The 18,166-nt window shown below is 59.2% G+C and overlaps 1 protein-coding gene across 1 annotated transcript in view; it reads right to left on the bottom strand.

Moving 5' to 3' along the window:
- Positions 1 to 18,139, bottom strand: part of LOC137306875 (calcium-binding and coiled-coil domain-containing protein 1-like) — a 56,370-nt gene extending 38,231 nt beyond the window's left edge. The window contains exons 1-3 of the mRNA XM_067976265.1: positions 17,938 to 18,139; positions 5,329 to 5,486; positions 2,981 to 3,083 (exon numbers count right to left, since the gene is read on the bottom strand). Coding sequence (XP_067832366.1) covers positions 2,981 to 3,083; positions 5,329 to 5,478 — 253 coding nt within the window. The 5' untranslated portion in view covers positions 5,479 to 5,486; positions 17,938 to 18,139. The remainder of the gene's footprint in view (positions 1 to 2,980; positions 3,084 to 5,328; positions 5,487 to 17,937) is intronic.
- Between the last annotated feature and the right edge of the window lie 27 nt (positions 18,140 to 18,166).

Below are 18,166 nucleotides of genomic sequence, written 5' to 3'. Positions count from 1 at the left end.
GCAGGGGAATGGGACTGAGGGGAGAGATCTTTCACAGAGAGAGGGTACAGGGGGCGATGGGGGAAAGGGAGGAATGGGACTGAGGGGAGAGATCTTTCACAGAGAGAGGGTACAGGGGGCGATGGGGGAATGGGACTGAGGGGAGGGATCTTTCACAGAGAGAGGGTACAGGGGGGCGATGGGGGAATGGGACTGAGGGGAGGGATCTTTCACAGAGAGAGGGTACAGGGGGCGATGGGGGAATGGGACTGAGGGGAGGGATCTTTCACAGAGAGAGGGTACAGGGGGCGATGGGGGAATGGGACTGAGGGGAGGGATCTTTCACAGAGAGAGGGTACAGGGGGCGATGGGGGAATGGGACTGAGGGGAGAGATCTTTCACAGAGAGAGGGTATAGGGGGCGATGGGGGAATGGGACTGAGGGGAGAGATCTTTCACAGAGAGAGGGTACAGGGGGGCGATGGGGGAATGGGACTGAGGGGAGGGATCTTTCACAGAGAGAGGGTACAGGGGGCGATGGGGGAATGGGACTGAGGGGAGGGATCTTTCACCGAGAGAGGGTACAGGGGGCGATGGGGGAATGGGACTGAGGGGAGGGATCTTTCACCGAGAGAGGGTACAGGGGGGCGATGGGGGAATGGGACTGAGGGGAGAGATCTTTCACAGAGAGAGGGTACAGGGGGCGATGGGGGAATGGGACTGAGGGGAGGGATCTTTCACAGAGAGAGGGTACAGGGGGGCGATGGGGGAATGGGACTGAGGGGAGGGATCTTTCACAGAGAGAGGGTATAGGGGGCGATGGGGGAATGGGACTGAGGGGAGGGATCTTTCACCGAGAGAGGGTACAGAGGCGATGGGCCGGAGTAAATTTGCCACCCAATCGTTCTGCGATGTTATAATTATCCCCTCATCTCCTGAAGATTTATCTCGGGGTACAGGCTCCTACTTCACCCCAGGGGACAGCGAGCACACAAGAACGCAGAGGGTGAATATCGGTGGGGTGATCAGATCATGGATGAAGATTCAGAGCCACACAGAGACAGGCACACGCACACACAGAGACAGACATGGGCACACACGCACAGAAACGGGCACACACAGACACAGGGGCACAAAGACACACACGGGCACGCACACACGGGCACACGCAGAGAGCCAGAGAAACAGGCGTGCACGCGAGCACACACAGGCACACACACACACAGGCACACACACACACAGGCACACACACACACAGGCACACACACACACACACACACAGTCACACACACACAGAGAAACAGGCACACGTACACAGAGAAACAGGCACACGTACACAGAGAAACAGGCATACACACACACACACGGACACACAGAAACAGACGCGCACGCACACAAACAAACAGACGCGCGCACACACGCAAACGGACGCGCGCGCGCGCGCACGCAAACAGACGCGCGCGCACGCACGCAAACAGACGCGCGCGCACGCACGCAAACAGACGCGCGCGCACGCACACACAGACGCGCACGCACGCACACAAACAGACGCGCACGCACGCACACAAACAGACGCGCACGCACGCACACAAACAGACGCGCACGCACGCACACAAACAGACGCGCACGCACGCACACAAACAGACGCACACACACAAACAGACGCACACACACAAACAGACGCACACACACAAACAGACGCACACACAAACAGACGCACACACACAAACAGACGCACACACACAAACAGACGCACACACACAAACAGACGCACACACACAAACAGACGCACACACACAAACAGACGCACACACACAAACAGACGCACACACACAAACAGACGCACACACACAAACAGACGCACACACACAAACAGACGCACACACACAAACAGACGCACACACACACAAACAGACGCACACACACACACACACACACACAAACAGACGCACACACACACACACAAAAAGACGCGCGCGCACGCACACAAACAGACGCGCACGCACGCACACAAACAGACACGCACGCACGCACACAAACAGACGCGCACGCACGCACACAAACAGACGCGCACGCACGCACACAAACAGACGCGCACGCACGCACACAAACAGACGCGCACACACAAACAGACGCACACACACAAACAGACGCACACACACAAACAGACGCACACACACAAACAGACGCACACACACAAACAGACGCACACACACAAACAGACGCACACACACAAACAGACGCACACACACACACACAAACACACACACACAAACAGACGCACACACACACACACAAACAGACACACACACACACAAACAGACGCACACACACAAACAGACGCACACACACAAACAGACGCACACACACAAACAGACGCACACACACAAACAGACGCACACACACAAACAGACGCACACACACAAACAGACGCACACACACAAACAGACGCACACACACAAACAGACGCACACACACAAACAGACGCACACACACAAACAGACGCACACACACAAACAGACGCACACACACAAACAGACGCACACACACAAACAGACGCACACACACACACACAAACAGACGCATACACACACAAACAGATGCACACACAAACAAACAGACGCACACACAAACAAACAGACGCACACACAAACAAACAGACGCACACACACACACACACACAAACAGACACGCACACACACACACACACAAACAGACGCGCACACACACACAGAAACAGACGAACACACACACACACACAGAGCGAAACAGACACACACACACACAGAAACAGATGCACACACAGAGCGAAACACACACACACACACACACACACACACACACAGAAACAGGCACGCGCGCGCTCGCGCACACACCCCCATCCACACAGACACAGGAACAGGCACACAGACAGACACGTACACCGCAACAAACACGTTTCATTCCCGCCCCCGCCCCCCCCCCCCCCCCGACCCCTCCCTCCGCTCCCCGTGCGGTCTGACCTTGGAATCGGACGCAGCAGTTGACCGTTGATCCCACCGTGTAACCGCCGGGAGCGGGAGACCAGACGAACGTGTAATAGTCACGGATCGAGCTCCAGCCGACCTGGGAAAAACGGGCAGAGGCGTAGAATGAAAATGCGGGAAAACTGAAGCGTGGAATGAATGCCTTCCGGGGTGGGGGGGGGGGGGGGGGGGAAATTGGGGAGAGGGAACCCACCCACCCACCCACCCCCCCATCCTGCCCCACCAAATACCTCCAATGCTCTCCTGGCCGGCCTCCCATCTTCCACCCTCTGTAAACTCCAGCTCATCCAATACTCCTGCTGCCCCCCCCCGTATCCTAACTCGCACCGAGTCCCGTTCACCCATCACCCCACTGTGCTCGCTGACCCACACTGGCTCCCAGTCCGGGAACGCCTCGATTTTAAAATTCACATCCTCCTGTTCAAAACCCTCCATGGCCTCATTCCCCCTCCCTATCTCTGTAACCTCCTCCAGCCCCTACGACCCTCCCAGATCTCTGCGCTCCTCCAATTCCGGCCTCTTGTCCATCCCCCCGATTCCCATCCCTCCCACCATTGACGGCCGTGCCTTCAGCCGCCCGGGCCCCGAGCTCTGGAATTCCCTCCCTAAACCTCTCCGCCTCTCTCTCTCTCTCCTCCTTTAAGACGCTCCTTAAAACCTCCCTCTTTGACCGAGCTTTTGGTCACCTGTCCCTGATATCTCCTCATGTGGCCTCGGTGTCAGATTTTGTCTGATTTACGCTCCTGTGAAGGTCCTTGGGGGACGTTCTGCTACTTTGAAGGCGCTGTAGGAAGTACCCGGGGCTGTTTCACTGCTGCAAGGCGCGCAGCCCATTAATGCCCTCCCCATCGCTTGGCCTGCCTCCGCTGCCTCCTCAATTGCCGACTGCCTGGGCCATCGAAACGCTCCAAATCAGAAACCACGACGCCGCCCCGGACATCCGCGTTCCCCGTCCCCGTCCCCCTCTCCTCGAGACGAAACGCCGCGAGGCACAAGCTTGTCGAGGCGGGCCCGACAGAGCAGAGGGCGGCGCCGGTGCAGGCCGAGAGGAATGAACGCGCGACGTCCCAGTTAACGGCAAGGACCTGCCGGCGAGGCGGCCGCGTTGGGCGCGGGCGAGGCCGCCATTTTGGGCGCGGGCGAGGCCGCCATGCTGGGCGCGGGCGAGGCGGCCATGCTGGGCGCGGGCGAGGCGGCCATGCTGGGCGCGGGCGAGGCGGCCATGCTGGGCGCGGGCGAGGCGGCCATGCTGGGCGCGGGCGAGGCGGCCATGCTGGGCGCGGGCGAGGCGGCCATGCTGGGCGCGGGCGAGGCCTCTGAGTTACCTAAGAAAGGATATACTTGCCATGGAGGGAGTGCAACAAAGGTTCACTAGACTGATCCCTGGGATGTACGAGAGATTGAGTAGACTAGACCTGTATTCTCTAGCGTTCAGAAGAATGAGAGGCGATCTCACTGAAACATACAAAAGCCTTCCAGGGCTCGACAGGGTGGATACAGGGAGGCTGATTTCCCCCCGGCTGGGGCTAGGACTAGGGGTCGCGGTCTCAGAACGAGGACTGAGATGAGGAGGAATTTCTTCACTCAGGGCGTGGCGAATCTTTGGAATTCCCTACCCCAGAGGGCTCCGGAGGCTGAATCGTTGAGTGCGTCCAAAACAGAGATGGATAGATTTCTGGACATTAAAGGCGTCGAGGGATACGGGGATCGGGCGGGAAAGTGGAGCAGGGGTCGAAGATCAGCCGTGATCTGATCGAACGGCGGGGCAGGCTCGAGGGGCCGAATGCTCCTGCTCCTGCTCCTGTTTCTTCTGTTGGGTGCGGGCAAGGCCGGTGTCTGGGGGGGGTGGGCGGGCGAGGCCGCCGTCTCGGGGGGTGCTAGCGAGGCCGCCGTCTTGGGTGCGGGCGAGGCCTCCATGTTGGGTGCGGGCGGGCGAGGCCGCCATTTTGGGTGCGGGCGGGCGAGGCCGCCATCTCGGGTGCGGGCGGGCGAGGCCGCCATCTCGGGTGCGGGCGGGCAAGGCCGCCATCTCGGGTGCGGGCGGGCGAGGCCGCCATCTCGGGTGCGGGCGGGCGAGGCCGCCATCTCGGGTGCGGGCGGGCGAGGCCGCCATTTTGGGTGCGGGCGGGCGAGGCCGCCATTTTGGGTGTGGGCGAGGCGATCTCAGTACAGGCAGGAGATGGCCCCTTCCTGCTCTGTGTTGATAAACTGTCCGTGTACACTGGAGGGTATTTCCTCCCCCACCCCAGCCACCCCCGCCCCGCCTTATTCCGACGTCCTGCGGGTGCAACGGGATTCGTTTCACCCCAACAATGTGTCCGTACCTTAAAGAGCCCGATCCAGTCCTTTGAGGCCCATCTCACGTGCGAACCAAGGGTGTAGCGACACTCCACGGGCGTGCCCGGTACGAACGACTGCGCGACGTTGTGGAAGGTCACCCTCGCCTGTGAGGCGCTGACCTCCAGCTCATCCATTTCGGGAACTGCAACCAGAAATCAACAGAGCTCAGCAGCTCGCTCAGCTACTTGCATTCATGCGGCGTCTTCAACGCAGTAAGACGTCCCCCCGAGGCGCTTCGCAGGAGCGCAAATCAGACAGAAATCAGACACCGAGCCACGTGAGGAGATATTAGGGACAGGTGACCAAAAGCCCGGTCAAAGAGGTAGGCTTTAAGGAGCGTCTTAAAGGAGGAGAGAGAGATAGAGAGAGGCGGAGAGGTTTAGGGAGGGAATTCCAGAGCTCGGGGCCCGGGCAGCTGAAGGCACGGCCGCCAATGGCGGGAGCGATGGAAATCGGGGGGATGGACAAGAGGCCAGAATTGGAGGAGCGCAGAGATCTGAGAGGGTCGTAGGGGCTGGAGGAGGTTACAGAGATAGGGAGGGAGGGAGGGGCGAGGGCCATGGAGGGGTTTGAAAACGAGGATGGAGAATTTTAAATTCGAGGCGTTGCTGAACAATGCAGGTCAGCGAGCACGGGGGGGTGATAGGTCAACAGTGTTATAGTGTCAGACCTGTACCCACCAGTACTGTACCCCGGTATTATACAGTAACAGACCTGTACCCACCAGGACTGTACCCCAGTGTTACACAGTGACAGACCTGTACCCCCCAGTACTGTACCCCAGTGTTACACAGTGACAGACCTGGACCCACCAGTACTGTACCCCAGTGTTACACAGTGACAGACCTGTACCCCCCAGTACTGTACCCCAGTGTTACACAGTGACAGACCTGTACCCACCAGTACTGTACCCCAGTGTTACACAGTGACAGACCTGTACCCACCAGTACTGTACCCCAGTGTTACACAGTGACAGACCTGCAGCCACCAGTACTGTACCCCAGTGTTATACAGTGACAGACCTGGACCCACCAGGACTGTACCCCAGTGTTACACAGTGACAGACCTGTACCCACCAGTACTGTACCCCGGTATTATACAGTGACAGACCTGTACCCACCAGTGCTGTACCCCAGTGTTACACAGTGACAGACCTGTACCCACCACTACTGTACCCCAGTGTTACACAGTGACAGACCTGCAGCCACCAGTACTGTACCCCAGTGTTATACAGTGACAGACCTGGACCCACCAGGACTGTACCCCAGTGTTACACAGTGACAGACCTGTACCCACCAGTACTGTACCCCGGTATTATACAGTGACAGACCTGTACCCACCAGTACTGTACCCCAGTGTTACACAGTGACAGACCTGTACCCACCAGTACTGTACCCCGGTATTATACAGTGACAGACCTGTACCCACCAGTACTGTACCCCAGTGTTACACAGTGACAGACCTGTACCCCCCAGTACTGTACCCCAGTGTTATACAGTGACAGACCTGTACCCACCAGTACTGTACCCCAGTGTTACACAGTGACAGACCTGTACCCCCCAGTGCTGTACCCCGGTATTATACAGTAACAGACCTGTACCCACCAGTACTGTACCCCAGTGTTATACAGTGACAGACCTGTACCCACCAGTACTGTACCCGTGTTATACAGTGACAGACCTGTACCCACCAGTACTGTACCCCAGTGTTATACAGTGACAGACCTGCACCCCCCAGTACTGTACCCCAGTGTTACACAGTGACAGACCTGTACCCACCAGTACTGTACCCCAGTGTTACACAGTGACAGACCTGTACCCACCACTACTGTACCCCAGTGTTATAAAGTGACAGACCTGCACCCCCCAGTACTGTACCCCAGTGTTACACAGTGACAGACCTGTACCCCCCAGTACTGTACCCCAGTGTTATACAGTGACAGACCTGCACCCACCAGTACTGTACCCCAGTGTTATAGTGACAGACCTATACCCCCCAGTACTGTACCCCAGTGTTACACAGTGACAGACCTGTACCCCCCAGTACTGTACCCCAGTGTTACACAGTGACAGACCTGTACCCACCAGTACTGTACCCCAGTGTTTTACAGGGACAGACCTGCACCCACCAGTACTGGACCCCAGTGTTACACAGTGACAGACCTGTACCCACCAGTACTGTACCCCAGTGTTTTACAGGGACAGACCTGCACCCACCAGTACTGGACCCCGGTATTATACAGTGACAGACCTGTACCCACCAGTGCTGTACCCCAGTGTTACACAGTGACAGACCTGTACCCCCCAGTGCTGTACCCCGGTATTATACAGTAACAGACCTTTACCCACCAGTACTGTACCCCAGTGTTATACAGTGACAGACCTGTACCCACCAGTACTGTACCTGTGTTATACAGTGACAGACCTGCACCCCCCAGTACTGTACCCCAGTGTTACACAGTGACAGACCTGTACCCACCAGTACTGTACCCCAGTGTTACACAGTGACAGACCTGTACCCACCAGTACTGTACCCCAGTGTTACACAGTGACAGACCTGTACCCACCAGTACTGTACCCCAGTGTTACACAGTGACAGACCTGTACCCCCCAGTACTGTACCCCAGTGTTATACAGTGACAGACCTGAACCCACCAGTACTGTACCCCAGTGTTATACAGTGACAGACCTGTACCCACCAGTACTGTACCCCAGTGTTATACAGTGACAGACCTGTACCCCCAGTACTGTACCCCAGTGTTACACAGTGACAGACCTGTACCCACCAGTACTGTACCCCAGTGTTCTACAGTGACAGACCTGTACCCACCAGTACTGTACCCCAGTGTTATAGTGACAGACCTGTACCCCCCAGTACTGTACCCCAGTGTTACACAGTGACAGACCTGTACCCCCCAGTACTGTACCCCAGTGTTATACAGTGACAGACCTGTACCCCCCAGTACGGTACCCCAGTGTTACACAGTGACAGACCTGTACCCACCAGTACTGTACCCCAGTGTTTTACAGGGACAGACCTGCACCCACCAGTACTGGACCCCAGTGTTACACAGTGACAGACCTGTACCCACCAGTACTGTACCCCAGTGTTACACAGTGACAGACCTGTACCCACCAGTACTGTACCCGTGTTATACAGTAACAGACCTGTACCCACCAGTACTGTACCCCAGTGTTATACAGTGACAGACCTGCACCCCCCAGTACTGTACCCCAGTGTTACACAGTGACAGACCTGTACCCACCAGTGCTGTACCCCAGTGTTACACAGTGACAGACCTGTACCCACCAGTACTGTACCCCAGTGTTATACAGTGACAGACCTGCACCCCCCAGTACTGTACCCCAGTGTTACACAGTGACAGACCTGTACCCACCAGTACTGTACCCCAGTGTTACACAGTGACAGACCTGTACCCACCAGTACTGTACCCCAGTGTTATACAGTGACAGACCTGCACCCCCCAGTACTGTACCCCAGTGTTACACAATGACAGACCTGTACCCACCAGTACTGTACCCCAGTGTTACACAGTGACAGACCTGTACCCACCAGTACTGTACCCGTGTTATACAGTGACAGACCTGTACCCACCAGTACTGTACCCCAGTGTTATACAGTGACAGACCTGTACCCCCAGTACTGTACCCCAGTGTTACACAGTGACAGACCTGTACCCACCAGTACTGTACCCCAGTGTTATAGTGACAGACCTGTACCCCCCAGTACTGTACCCCAGTGTTACACAGTGACAGACCTGTACCCCCCAGTACTGTACCCCAGTGTTACACAGTGACAGACCTGTACCCACCAGTACTGTACCCCAGTGTTTTACAGGGACAGACCTGCACCCACCAGTACTGGACCCCAGTGTTACACAGTGACAGACCTGTACCCACCAGTACTGTACCCCAGTGTTACACAGTGACAGACCTGTACCCACCAGTACTGTACCCGTGTTATACAGTAACAGACCTGTACCCACCAGTACTGTACCCCAGTGTTATACAGTGACAGACCTGCACCCCCCAGTACTGTACCCCAGTGTTACACAGTGACAGACCTGTACCCAACAGTGCTGTACCCCAGTGTTACACAGTGACAGACCTGTACCCACCAGTACTGTACCCCAGTGTTATACAGTGACAGACCTGCACCCCCCAGTACTGTACCCCAGTGTTACACAGTGACAGACCTGTACCCACCAGTTCTGTATCCCAGTGTTACACAGTGACAGACCTGTACCCACCAGTACTGTGCCCCAGTGTTATACAGTAACAGACCTGTACCCACCAGTACTGTACCCCAGTGTTATACAGTGACAGACCTGTACCCACCAGTACTGTACCCGTGTTATACAGTAACAGACCTGTACCCACCAGTACTGTACCCCAGTGTTATACAGTGACAGACCTGCACCCCCCAGTACTGTACCCCAGTGTTACACAGAGACAGACCTGTACCCACCAGTGCTGTACCCCAGTGTTATACAGTGACAGACCTGTACCCCCAGTACTGTACCCCAGTGTTATACAGTGACAGACCTGCACCCCCCAGTACTGTACCCCAGTGTTATACAGTGACAGACCTGCACCCCCCAGTACTGTACCCCAGTGTTACACAGTGACAGACCTGTACCCACCAGTACTGTACCCCAGTGTTACACAGTGACAGACCTGTACCCACCAGTACTGTACCCCAGTGTTACACAATGACAGACCTGTACCCACCAGTACTGTACCCCAGTGTTACACAGTGACAGACCTGTACCCACCAGTACTGTACCCGTGTTATACAGTGACAGACCTGTACCCACCAGTACTGTACCCCAGTGTTATACAGTGACAGACCTGTACCCCCAGTACTGTACCCCAGTGTTACACAGTGACAGACCTGTACCCACCAGTACTGTACCCCAGTGTTATAGTGACAGACCTGTACCCCCCAGTACTGTACCCCAGTGTTACACAGTGACAGACCTGTACCCCCCAGTACTGTACCCCAGTGTTACACAGTGACAGACCTGTACCCACCAGTACTGTACCCCAGTGTTTTACAGGGACAGACCTGCACCCACCAGTACTGGACCCCAGTGTTATACAGTAACAGACCTGTACCCACCAGTACTGTACCCCAGTGTTATACAGTAACAGACCTGTACCCACCAGTACTGTACCCCAGTGTTATACAGTGACAGACCTGCACCCCCCAGTACTGTACCCCAGTGTTACACAGTGACAGACCTGTACCCACCAGTGCTGTACCCCAGTGTTACACAGTGACAGACCTGTACCCACCAGTACTGTACCCCAGTGTTATACAGTGACAGACCTGCACCCCCCAGTACTGTACCCCAGTGTTACACAGTGACAGACCTGTACCCACCAGTTCTGTACCCCAGTGTTACACAGTGACAGACCTGTACCCACCAGTACTGTGCCCCAGTGTTATACAGTGACAGACCTGCACCCCCCAGTACTGTACCCCAGTGTTACACAGTGACAGACCTGTACCCACCAGTACTGTACCCCAGTGTTACACAGTGACAGACCTGTACCCACCAGTACTGTACCCCAGTGTTATACAGTGACAGACCTGCACCCCCCAGTACTGTACCCCAGTGTTACACAATGACAGACCTGTACCCACCAGTACTGTACCCCAGTGTTACACAGTGACAGACCTGTACCCCCCAGTACTGTACCCCAGTGTTATACAGTGACAGACCTGTACCCACCAGTACTGTACCCCAGTGTTATACAGTGACAGACCTGTACCCACCAGTACTGTACCCCAGTGTTATACAGTGACAGACCTGTACCCCCAGTACTGTACCGCAGTGTTACACAGTGACAGACCTGTACCCCCCAGTACTGTACCCCAGTATTATACTGTGACAGACCTGTACCCACCAGTACTGTACCCCAGTGTTATACAGGGACAGACCTGTACCTACCAGTACTGTACCCGTGTTATACAGTGACAGACCTGTACCCACCAGTACTGTACCCGTGTTATAGTGACAGACCTGTACCCCCAGTACTGTACCCCAGTGTTATACAGTGACAGACCTGTACCCCCAGTACTGTACCCCAGTGTTATACAGTGACAGACCTGTACCCCCAGTACTGTACCGCAGTGTTACACAGTGACAGACCTGTACCCCCCAGTACTGTACCCCAGTATTATACTGTGACAGACCTGTACCCACCAGTGCTGTACCCCAGTGTTGTGCAGTGACAGACCTGTACCCACCAGTACTGTACCCCAGTGTTATACAGGGACAGACCTGTACCCACCAGTACTGTACCCGTGTTATACAGTGACAGACCTGTACCCACCAGTACTGTACCCGTGTTATAGTGACAGACCTGTACCCCCAGTACTGTACCCCAGTGTTATACAGTGACAGACCTGTACCCCCCAGTACTGTACCCCAGTGTTATACAGTGACAGACCTGTACCCACCAGTACTATACCCCAGTGTTACACAGTGACAGACCTGTACCCACCAGTACTGTACCCCAGTGTTATACAGGGACAGATCTGTACCCACCAGTACTGTACCTCAGTGTTATACAGTGACAGACCTGTACCCACCAGTACTGTACCCCAGTGTTAACAGTGACAGACCTGTACCCACCAGTACTGTACCCCAGTGTTATACAGTGAGAGACCTGCACCCCCCAGTACTGTACCCCAGTGTTACACAGTGACAGACCTGTACCCACCAGTACTGTACCCCAGTGTTATACAGGGACAGATCTGTACCCACCAGTACTGTACCTCAGTGTTATACAGTGACAGACCTGTACCCACCAGTACTGTACCCCAGTGTTATACAGTGACAGACCTGTACCCACCAGTACTGTACCCCAGTGTTATACAGTGAGAGGACCTGCACCCCCCAGTACTGTACCCCAGTGTTATACAGTGACAGACCTGCACCCCCCCAGTACTGTACCCCAATGTTATACAGTGACCGACCCGTACCCACCAGTACTGTCCCCCCACCTCCCACTCGTGTGTTACGGCCGCTCATTTGGGCACAAAGTAAGAAAATAAGTCGAGCGGCTCCTGAAAGTCTGGGCTTTAAATATCCAGTCACGCACACACACACTGGCGAGCGATCAGAGAGAGAGAGAGAGGAGATGGAGAGGGCCTCAACAGGGCCGTGAGGAAATGGGTGCTGGAACCGTCCAACCCCCACCCCCAGGGCCCTCTGTTGCATTCGCTGGGCCGGGCCGGGCCGGGCTGGGCTGAGCTCTGGGCTGAGCTCCGAGGCCCCCGCGCTCACAATTTGCAACAGTTTTTGTTGCAAAAAAAGGCAGAAATCGCAACTTTGTATCTTTCCCCCTCCCTCCTCCTCCAATGGAAGTCGCGGCCCGCACTACGTCACAATCGTTCCATGGAAGGTGACGGGCGGTCGGAGGTTCGACACATTGTCACTGACATTCGAAACATTGTCGCAACCGGCCGCCGACACATTGGAGCAAAAATCTCAACTTCCTGCACCGCCGCTGTTCACACCCTCTTCACCCCCTCCCCAACTCCCCCCCTCCAGCCCCCTCTTCACCCCCTCCCCAACTCCCCCCTTCAGCCCCTCTTCACCCCCTCCCCAACTCCCCCCTTCAGCCCCTCTTCACCCCCTCCCCAACTCCCCCCTCCAGCCCCTCTTCACCCCCTCCCCAACTCCCCCCTCTCTCTCCCCAACTCCCCCCTCTTCACCCCCTCCCAACTCCCCCCTTCAGCCCCTCTTCACCCCCTCCCCCAACTCCCCCGTCTTCACCCCCTCCCCAACTCCCCCCTCTCTCTCCCCAACTCCCCCCTCCAGCCCCTCTTCACCCCCTCCCCAACTCCCCCCTCCTCTCTCCCCAACTCCCCCCTCTCTCTCCCCCAACTCCCCCCTCTCTCTCCCCAACTCCCCCCTCCCCAACTCCCCCCTCTCTCTCCCCCAACTCCACCCTCTCTCTCCCCCCCCACTCGCCCCCTCTTCACCCCCTCCCCAACTCCCCCCTCTTCACCCCCCTCCCCAACTCCCCCCTCTTCACCCCCCTCCCCAACTCCCCCCCTCTTCACCCCCTCCCCAACTCCCCCCTCTTCACCCCCTCCCCAACTCCCCCCTCTTCACCCCCTCCCCAACTCCCCCCTCTTCACCCCCTCCCCAACTCCCCCCCTCTTCACCCCCTCCCCAACTCCCCCCTCCCCAACTCCCCCCTCTTCACCCCCTCCCCAACTCCCCCCTCCCCAACTCCCCCCTCCCCAACTCCCCCCTCCCCAACTCCCCCCTCTTCACTCCCTCCCCCAACTCCCCCCTCTTCACCCCCTCCCCAACTCCCCCCTCTTCACCCCCTCCCCAACTCCCCCTCTTCACCCCCTCCCCAACTCCCCCCCTCTTCACCCCCTCCCCAACTCCCCCCTCTTCACCCCCTCCCCAACTCCCCCCCTCTCACCCCCTCCCCAACTCCCCCCTCTTCACCCCCTCCCCAACTCCCCCTCTCTCCCCCTCTTAACCCCCTCTTTACCCCCTCCCCGCCCCTCTTCACCCCCTCCCCGCCCCTCTTCACCCCCTCCCCTATCTCTCCCCCCACTCCCCTCTCTCTCTCTCCCCCGCTCGCCCTCTCTCTCTCTCCCCCCGCTCCCCTCTCTCTCTCTCCCCCCGCTCCCCTCTCTCTCTCTCCCCCCGCTCCCCTCTCTCTCTCTCCCCCCGCTCCCCTCTCTCTCTCTCTCCCCCCGCTCCCCCTCTCTCTCTCTCTCCCCCCGCTCCCCTCTCTCTCTCTCTCCCCCCCGCTCCCCCTCTCTCTCTCCCCCCGCCCCTCTTCCCCCTCCACTCTCTCTCTCCCCCCGCCCCTCTTCCCCCTCCCCAATTCCCCCCTCTCTCCCCCCACTCGCCCCTCTCCCCCCACTCTCCCTCGCCCCTCTTTCCCCTCTCCCTCGCCCCTCTTTCCCTCTCTCTCCCCGCGCCCCCTCTTTCCTCTCTCTCCCTCCCTCGCTCGCCCCTCTTTCCCCTCTCCCCGCGCCCCTCTTTCCTCTCTCTCTCTCTCTCCCTCCCTCGCCCCTCTTTCCCCTCTCTCTCTCTCGCCCTCCCTCGCCCCTCTTTCCCCTCTCTCTCGCCCCTCTTTCCCCTCTCTCGCCCCTCTTTCCCCTCTCTCTCTCGCCCCTCTCTCCCTCACCCCTCTTTTCCCCCTCTCTCTCCCTCGCCCCTCTTTCCCCTCTCCAACTCCCCTCTCTCTCCCCCCACTCGCCCCCCTCTCTCTCCCCCCACTCGCCCCTCTTTCCCCCCACTCGCCCCTCTTTCCCCCCACTCGCCCCTCTTTCCCCCCACTCGCCCCTCTTTCCCTTCTCTCTCTCCCCTTTCCCTTCTCTCTCTCCCCCTTTCCCTTCTCTCTCTCCCCTCTTTCCCTTCTCTCTCTCCCCCCACTCGCCCCTCTTTCCCTTCTCTCTCCCCCACTAGCCCCTCTCTCTCCCCCCACTAGCCCCCTCTCTCTCCCCCCACTAGCCCCTCTCTCTCCCCCCACTCGCCCCTCTTTCCCCTCTCTCTCTCTCCCTCGCCCCTCTTTCCCCTCTCTCTCTTCCTCCGCCCCTCTTTCCCCTCTCTTTCTCCCTCCCTCCCCAACTCCCCTCTCTCTCTCTCCCCCCCCACTCGCCCCTCTTTCCCCTCTCCCTCTCTCCCTCTCTCCCCTCTCCCTCTCCTCTCCCTCTCCCTCTCTCCCTCTCCCCGCCCCTCTCTCCCTCTCCCTCTCTCCCCTCTCCCCCGCCCCTCTCTCCCCTCTCCCCGCCCCTCTCTCCCCTCTCCCTCGCCCCTCTCCCCTCTCCCTCTCTCCCCTCTCCCTCGCCCCTCTCTCTCTCTCCCTCCCTCGCCCCTCTTTCCCCTCTCTCTCTCTCGCCCTCCCCTCCCCCTCTCTCTCTCTCGCCCTCCCCTCGCCCCTCTTTCCCCTCTCTCGCCCTCCCTCGCCCCTCTTTCCCCTCTCTCTCTCTCCCTCGCCCACTCCCTCGCCCCTCTTCCCTCCCTCGCCCCTCTTTCCCTCCCTCGCCCCTCTTTCCCCTCTCTCTCTCCCTCGCCCCTCTTTCCCCTCTCTCTCTCCCTCGCCCCTCTTTCCCCCTCTCTCTCCCTCACCCCTCTTTCCCCTCTCCCTCCCTCGCCCCTCTTTCCCCTCTCCCTCCCTCGCCCCTCTTTCCCCTCTCCCTCCCCTCGCCCCTCTTTCCCCTCTCCAACTCCCCTCTCTCTCTCCCCCCACTTGCCCCTCTTTCCCTTCTCTCTCTCCCCCCTCTTTCCCTTCTCTCTCTCCTCCCACTCGCCCCTCTTTCCCTTCTCTCTCTCCCCCCACTCTCTCCCCCACTCGCCCCCACTCTCTCCCCCCACTCGCCCCACTCTCTCCCCCCACTCGCCCCACTCTCTCCCCCCACTCGCCCCACTCTCTCCCCCCACTCTCTCCCCCCACTCGCCCCTCTCTCTCCCCCCACTCGCCCCTCTCTCTCCCCCCCTCTCTCTACCGCCCACTCGCCCCTCTCTCTCTCGCCCCTCTTTCCCCTCTCCAACTCCCCTCTCTCTCTCCCCCCACTCGCCCTCTTTCCCTCCCTCGCCCCTCTTTCCCCTCTCTCTCTCCCTCGCCCCTCTTTCCCCTCTCTCTCTCCCTCGCCCCTCTTTCCCCTCTCTCTCTCCCTCGCCCCTCTTTCCCCTCTCCCTCTCCCCTCTTTCCCCTCTCCCTCGCCCCTCTTTCCCCTCTCCCTCTCCCCTCTTTCCCCTCTCCCTCGCCCCTCTTTCCCCTCTCCCTCCCTCGCCCCTCTTTCCCCCCTCTCTCTCCCTCGCCCCTCTTTCCCCTCTCCCTCTCTCCTCGCCCCTCTTTCCCCTCTCCCTCCCTCGCCCCTCTTTCCCACTCTCCCTCCCTCGCCCCTCTTTCCCCTCTCCCTCCCTCGCCTCCCCTCTTTCCCCCTCTCCAACTCCCCTCTCTCTCTCCGTCCCCCACTCGCCCCTCTTTCCCTTCTCTCTCTCCTCCCACTCGCCCCTCTTTCCCTTCTCTCTCTCCCCCCACTCGCCCCACTCTCTCCTCCTCCCCCCACTCGCCCCACTCTCTCCCCCCACTTCGCCCCTCTCTCTCCCCCCCACTCGCCCCTCTCTCTCCCCCCACTCGCCCCTCTCTCTCCCCCCTCTCTCCCCCCTCTCTCTACCCCCACTCGCCCCTCTCTCTCTCGCCCCTCTTTCCCCTCTCCAACTCCCCTCTCTCTCTCCCCCCACTCGCCCCTCTTTCCCCTCTCTCCCCCCACACTCGCCCCTCTTTCCCTCCCTCGCCCCTCTTTCCCCTCTCTCTCTCCCTCGCCCCTCTTTCCCCTCTCTCTCTCCCTCGCCCCTCTTTCCCCTCTCTCTCTCCCTCGCCCCTCTTTCCCCTCTCTCTCTCCCTCGCCCCTCTTTCCCCTCTCCCTCTCCCCTCTTTCCCCTCTCCCTCGCCCCTCTTTCCCCTCTCCCTCTCCCCTCTTTCCCCTCTCCCTCGCCCCTCTTTCCCCTCTCCCTCTCCCCTCTCCCCTCTCCCTCCCTCGCCCCTCTTTCCCCTCTCCCTCCCTCGCCCCTCTTTCCCCTCTCCCTCCCTCGCCCCTCTTTCCCCTCTCTCTCTCCTCGCCCCTCTTTCCCCCTCTCCCTCCCTCGCCCCTCTTTCCCTCTCCCTCCCTCGCCCCTCTTTCCCCTCTCCAACTCCCCTCTCTCTCTCCCCCCACTCGCCCCTCTTTCCCTTCTCTCTCTCCCCGCTCTTTCCCTTCTCTCTCTCCTCCCACTCGCCCCTCTTTCCCTTCTCTCTCTCCCCCCACTCGCCCCTCTTTCCCCTCTCTCTCCCCCCACTCGCCCCTCTCTCTCCCCCCTCTCTCCCCCCACTCGCCCCTCTCTCTCCCCCCACTCGCCCCTCTCTCGCCCCTCTTTCCCCTCTCCAACTCCCCTCTCTCTCTCCCCCCCACTCGCCCCTCTTTCCCCTCCCCCCTCCCTCCCTCACTCTCCCCCCCTCCCCCCCCCTCTCCCCCCCCACTCGCCCCTCTTTCCCCTCCCCCTCCCTCCCTCACTCTCCCCCCCCCCCTCTCCCCCCCCTTTCCCCCCCCCCTCTCCCCCCCCCCTCTCCCCCCCCCTCTCCCCTCCCCTCTCTCCCCCCTCCCCAGTCTCCCCTCTCCCCCCTCCCCAGTCTCCCCCTCTCCCCCCTCCCCAGTCTCCCCTCTCCCCCCTCCCCCAGTCTCCCCTCTCCCCCCTCCCCAGTCTCCCCTCTCCCCCCCTCCCCAGTCTCCCCTCTCCCCCCTCCCCAGTCTCCCCCTCTCCCCCCTCCCCAGTCTCCCCTCTCCCCCCTCCCCAGTCTCCCCCTCTCCCCCCCTCCCCAGTCTCCCCCTCTCCCCCCTCCCCAGTCTCCCCTCTCCCCCCTCCCCAGTCTCCCCTCTCCCCAGTCTCCCCTCTCCCCCCCTCCCCAGACACCCCTCTCCCCCCTCCCCAGACACCGAGTCTGACTCGCTGCGCACTTGAGTTTCACGGCTTCCTGGCACGGAATAAAACTCTGCTGACATTGTTTACAAACAGAAAGGGGGTTCCCCTCAGCACTCCTCACCTTTCCCCCTTCAATAATCAATGTTCGACCGCCAGGAGAGGAAAATAAAAGGTCGGGTGGGTGGGTGGGTGAGTGGGGGGGGAGACAAGTTGCGATAATGAGACAATAATTCTTCTTGCTCGGCCTTCTTTTCTCCCCTCGCTGGGTTCACCATCAGATGCTCCAATAACCTGCCACAATAACAAAATCTCCAGCCTCGGCGGGGCGGGCAGGGACTTGTAGTCGCCCA

The sequence above is a fragment of the Heptranchias perlo genome, chromosome X, assembly GCF_035084215.1.
Source record: "Heptranchias perlo isolate sHepPer1 chromosome X, sHepPer1.hap1, whole genome shotgun sequence".
In the NCBI taxonomy this organism is placed as follows: domain Eukaryota; kingdom Metazoa; phylum Chordata; class Chondrichthyes; order Hexanchiformes; family Hexanchidae; genus Heptranchias; species Heptranchias perlo.
The sequence above is the reverse complement of the archived record's forward strand: the minus strand, read 5'-3'. Positions and strand labels throughout refer to the sequence as shown.